The following is a 5,074-nucleotide window of genomic DNA, read 5'->3' as shown; positions in this document are numbered from 1 at the left end:
AGGGCCTGCTACGGACAAAGATACCATGGAAGAGATGGAAATGTGCAGAACCTGAAACGAGTGCGGACATGAATGGAGCTCAGGGGACATTTCTGGCCCAGCCAGTTGTTAGTCATTTGAGCCTCGCGACACATCTTGCAGTGTGGCGGGTGAAAAAAAGGTGGGAAGGAAGTACTTGATTTCATCATCAACCAGACCAGCTTCCACCAGCTTCAACGGGTGTTTTGCTGGGGAAGTGACGGCACCGATGGGCCTGATCCCCAAACCTCRTTCTGCGTGATTCTGTGGCTTTTGTGAGGTTTGGTGGAATGTCTTCCCATTAGATTTGAAGAGCAGGCGGGAGGAGTTGCAAAGGAAGAAGATTTAAACATTTCTCGGCAAGGATGGAAATAGTTGCTTTACCACAGGCACTGCTGTGGGTTCGGGTCTCGCTGATCAGGGGTTCACTGTGCGTATGCAAAMAGGGAAAGGTGACAGACACAGTTACCATTTCTGTTTTACAAACAGGGAACTCAGAATCAGGGGGATTTTTGTTTTCCTGCACTATTACAAAGAGAGTCTAATGCAGACAAAGTGTTTAGCTCAGATCTTCTCCATCCCAAGCCAGGACCATCCCCACGACAGCATCTTTCCCCTCAGCACCCGTGCACTGAAACCTATCATGCGGTTTCACCCTTAGAAATCTCAGCTGTGTAAAGAACAAAAAAAAAAAATCCTGACTTTGAGTATGTGCTCATCTTTTGACTTTGCTACCTGAGGTCTTAGTGCAGTGAAAAACACCCATTTTTAATAAAACCAATTCTCCAGAACAGTAAGGGGGAAGGTATGAGGGGGTAGCACAGGCAGAAGGGATGATGGCACGTTAGCCACATTTCAAGCATTCGGACCAAGTGTTAAAGAACTTGCCTCACAAGATATACTTCCCATTTATCTTATTTTGCTTTAATTACTCACGTTAGTACTGTGCAGCAACTCAGCAAATTACTTCCCCGGGCTTTGAAACAGGGACCCAAATTCAGAGCCCGACTCTGCTCTTATTAAGGCCAGAACAAATTACAGAGAGGTCATTGGAGTCAAACTGAAAGTCAGGGGAGTAGTAAAAGAACGAATAAAATTACTGCCAGGGACACAGACCCTGCTGTGCTGCACGCTGTAAAACCTACAACAAAAGGCAATTCCTGCCTCCACCCCACTCCAGAAAAGCAAGATTGGGACTCTTTTTTTTTAAACATTGCTGTACAGTGGGTAATGCTTCCTGCCTTCATAAATTAAGCCGGCAGCACGGGGATAAGCATGGAGGGGGTTAAGGGGCGAAGGAGGAGATAAAACCCAGGGGCAAAGCGGGGAGAGGGCCTGGGGAGGGRGCAGTGGGAGCCCACAGCCGGCCGTACACCATGTCTCGGGGGGCTCCGGGCACGCCGCGAGCTGTAGTCCTGCTGGAGGTCCGAGGAATAGCGAGGACGGACCGTTTTGGGGCTTTCTGAGCCCCCTGTTTCGGCCCATTTCCCCCTTTTCTGTGACCTTCCTTGGGTGTGGGGACACGGCAGAGCAGCACCAGGCCGCACTGCGCTGCGGCAGCTGGAAGTCGCACCAAAACGTTTCCCCTTGTTTATTTTTTTTATTTATCCCCGTGTCATTTTGTTCCTTTTTTGCCTAACCGCGTTGTTGTTGTTGTTTAAGAGCCTCCGACACCAAGATCCCCCCACACCGCCATGACGGCCCCGTCCCCCTCCGCCCCACACGCTTCGCCCCGCCCCCCCTCCGCGGGGCATGCCGGGAGCGGTGGTCCTCCCCCGGAGCGGGCGGAGACTACGCTTCCCGTGGTGCCGCGCGGCGGGGCCCGCTGGGAGCGCGGCGGCGGGCGGGGCGCGGGGCCTGCTGGGAGCTGTAGTTCTGCCGCGGCCAGGCGCAAGGGAAGAGGGGAAGGCGGCGGCGCGGAGCCGGGCGCTGCCCTTCGCCGCTGCCGAGCCCGCGTCCCCGCGGCGGGGCGGGGGCGGGCCCGGGCCCGCCATGGCGCCTTAGCCTCGCCCCCTTCCCTCCCCTTCTTTCCCCCGCCACGGGCGCTGAAGGCGCGGCGGAGGCGGCGGCGCGGCCTAGCCGGGAGGGCGGATCCTCGGCCTCGCGTAGCGGCTGCTGCCCGCGGAGGGCTGCCCTCCCCGGCGGGAGGGGGGGGCCATGTCCCTGGTGGCCTATGCCAGCAGTGAGGAGGACAGCGATGCCGAGGAGGCCGCGGGCGAGGAGGAGGAGGAGGAGGCCGCCGCCGCCGTCGCCACTCCGCCTCCCGCCGCAGCCCAGCAGCCCGCGGCGCGGGGGCTCTTCGCTGCCTTGCCCCCTCCCAAAGCCCCCATGCTGCCGCCGCCTCACCAGCCCCTGGGCGGTGGTGGCGGCGGCGGCTTCTCCCTGCCGCCTCCGCCCTTCCTCATGGGCCCCCCGCCGGGCCTGCGGGGCTTCGGCACYCCTCCGCCGGGCATGAGCCCGGCCGCGGCCGGCAGCCTGCCCGAGGCGGCGGCCGACGGCAGCGCCGAGCAGCCCCGGCCGGGGGGGCTGCTGCTGCCTCCGCCGAGGAACGCGGCCACCTCCGGCCTCAGCCTGCCCCCTCCTGCCTCGGCTGCTGCCGCTCCGCCCGGCGCTGGGGCGGATTTGAGCCTCCCCAAGCCAAAGAAGAGGACGGAGCCGGTGAGGATCACGGTACCCGAGCTGCACGAGGGAGATGTGAGTATGGACCAGCACCGCCCGCTGCTCACGCCCTCCTCCTGAGCAGCAGCACTTTGCTATCTGAAATCCCCCCTCCCCGCCTTAGCCCCTGGAAAGGATCCCTGGATTGCACGCTTCTTGTTGGAGCAATCCTCCTGTGGATTGGTTGCCTGTGAAGCACGGTTCCCCTCTCCTCCTCTCCCATCAGCGAGGGGACCCCAAACCTGGCCTGATGCTGTTGTTGTGGCATCCGCAGAGAGATTTGTCTTGGCTGCCAGCCCTAATCCTAAAGCGCTTTTCAGAATTAAACTGATACAGAAACCTTATTTATAACCATAATACRGCAAAACCCAGATTATCTGCACCTTTATTTATTACTGAAGTTAATGAGTTGACGATTTGGGACTGTGTGGCCTGGTTTGGGGATATCCCAAATCGGTCTGTTTTTCTTTCCGACCTCTTTAGTTTGCTTTAAAATTGATTGTTTTTTTTCCTATCAGTTTATTGCTTATTTATCTAGAAACGTCAAGCATTTTCCAGACTTTTAGGTAACTGTTTGCCTTTTAACTTGTGTGTGTGGGGGGATTTTTAATTTATTTTTGCACTGCCTCATGCCTTATAGGGTTCCAAAGCACTATGTCTAGACAGCCTCATAGACAGTAAGGCGAGTATCTTGGCTATCAGCTGGTGATAAGAGCAAGGAGACGCAGGTTCCCTCCTCTCCCCCCCTTTTTTTTCCTGGGTATCCCTACTGACAGCAGTAGGAGTGGTGAAATAGGTGGGTATTGTCAGTGACCCTCAGATATTTCTTTCAGAGGGCTTGTATGGACTCTTTTCCCTTGTCTTGGAAGGATTRTGGCTGTAGCCATCAAAGATTTAATGGGGAGACAAGGGAGATGTAAGCTCTCCCGGCCTGGTGTTGTGCTAGCCTGGAGGAAGAGTGGTCCTATGGCTACAGCTCTGTTTTGGCTTGGCTACTTGACTGTCATTATCCTAGGATATGCATAAAAGCTAAATTGCACAGGTTAGGGCCATTTCCATGGGGACAGGCAGTTTGAGGAACAGGGTTTTACAGTATGAATTTGTAAATACTCTCAATTAATATTGGTCTGGCAGCATCCTAGGCTTGGGAGAGCTGAAATTAAGTCAGCATATGTTGTTTTGCTAGACCAGCAGTCTGCAGGGATATTGGAAGAAAGAGTGTGAAAGGTGCACGCTTTCCGGTCCTCCGTGTAACTGTGCTCTGTTGCTTGTCAGTAACTTAGCCTGGTTTAGCAAATTCCAGAGGCGAAGTGCCATTTGCCAGGGCTCCCGAAACATGAAAGAGGTGTAGCTAAATATATCTGGCTATTAAACAGCAGAATGTGCTTATTGCTGGCTTTGTTGACAGACAACAGAACAATTTAGTCCTCATTGCAAAGCGCAGATCCCATCCATTAGGGTGAAGCCTTCCAGCAAAGCTGTTTAGTTTTTAGCAGGCTGAGGGACAAGAGGAAGTGCACAGAATGACTTCATGTTAAGGAGGCCCTAGGGCCCTCTCAACTGCCCATCTCCAATTTCCTGTGTCATTTCAAGCCTTTCTGCTGATTCTGGTGATGATCCAAATACACCAGGCAATGGGACACTGTTCGTTTTTTTTTTTAAAGGCAAACTGTTTAGGTTTATCCCATTCTCTCATACCTACATTTTGCTTATTCACTTTCTCACAGTGCTTCTAGGACAGACACTTCCTAATAAAACGAATGTCAAGGCTCTTAGCTTCCTTGTGAGTCTTAATGAAATTTATCATGGGATAAAGTCAAATGAAAGAAGATTTGTTTCTCTTTCTTTGCCCCTCGTCCTTTACGCTCTGGTGTTAGATTTGAACAGAAATGTTGCAGGTCATCAGTGTCAAGCTAGTGAATAAAGGTTAGTAAGAGAAATACCTTAAAATAGAACTAGTCCTAGTGGTTCACTGCTTAGGATTCTTGGAATTCCCTGTGCCTCTGTGACTGACATCCCTGCTTCCATCCCTCTTTCTTCTTAAAATACCTTCTTGACTACTGTCTGCTTTTAGCTCCTATCTACAAAATGTAAAATACTGGTTTTATTGCAACTATTGCTTGTCTGTATTCTTGTGTGTTGTTTTTCTTTACCATGTTTTATAAGTTAGATAGTAAACTAGCAGAAGACCTTGTTTCCTGTAAGCTCTTTAAACTGCTCTGTAAAGCTCTAAAATGATATTGAGGGCCTTCTGAGATGCCAGAGATGATCAGACTTTATAATCAAGATTTTAATGGACATTTAACAACTCCAAAGTTATTGTGAGCAATTCCTCGTTAATCCTCGCAGTGAATTTTTACACCCTTATGCTGTATAGTTTTGTTCTTCCCCTTTATTA

General features: G+C 52.2%; 1 protein-coding gene across 1 annotated transcript in view; it reads left to right on the top strand.

Annotated features, from left to right (window-relative positions):
• Positions 1-1,935: 1,935 nt before the first annotated feature.
• PRCC (proline rich mitotic checkpoint control factor) overlaps positions 1,936-5,074 on the top strand; it is an 8,845-nt gene continuing 5,706 nt past the window's right edge. The window contains exon 1 of the mRNA XM_085317008.1: positions 1,936-2,712. Within this exon, the coding sequence (XP_085173134.1) occupies positions 2,176-2,712 (537 nt within the window). The 5' untranslated portion in view covers positions 1,936-2,175. The remainder of the gene's footprint in view (positions 2,713-5,074) is intronic.

This window comes from Rhea americana, unplaced genomic scaffold, assembly GCF_003343005.1.
Source record: "Rhea americana isolate MKP2758 unplaced genomic scaffold, rheAme1 scaffold_484, whole genome shotgun sequence".
Taxonomy (NCBI): Eukaryota; Metazoa; Chordata; class Aves; order Rheiformes; family Rheidae; genus Rhea; species Rhea americana.
This window is presented reverse-complemented; position numbering and strand designations above follow the sequence as displayed.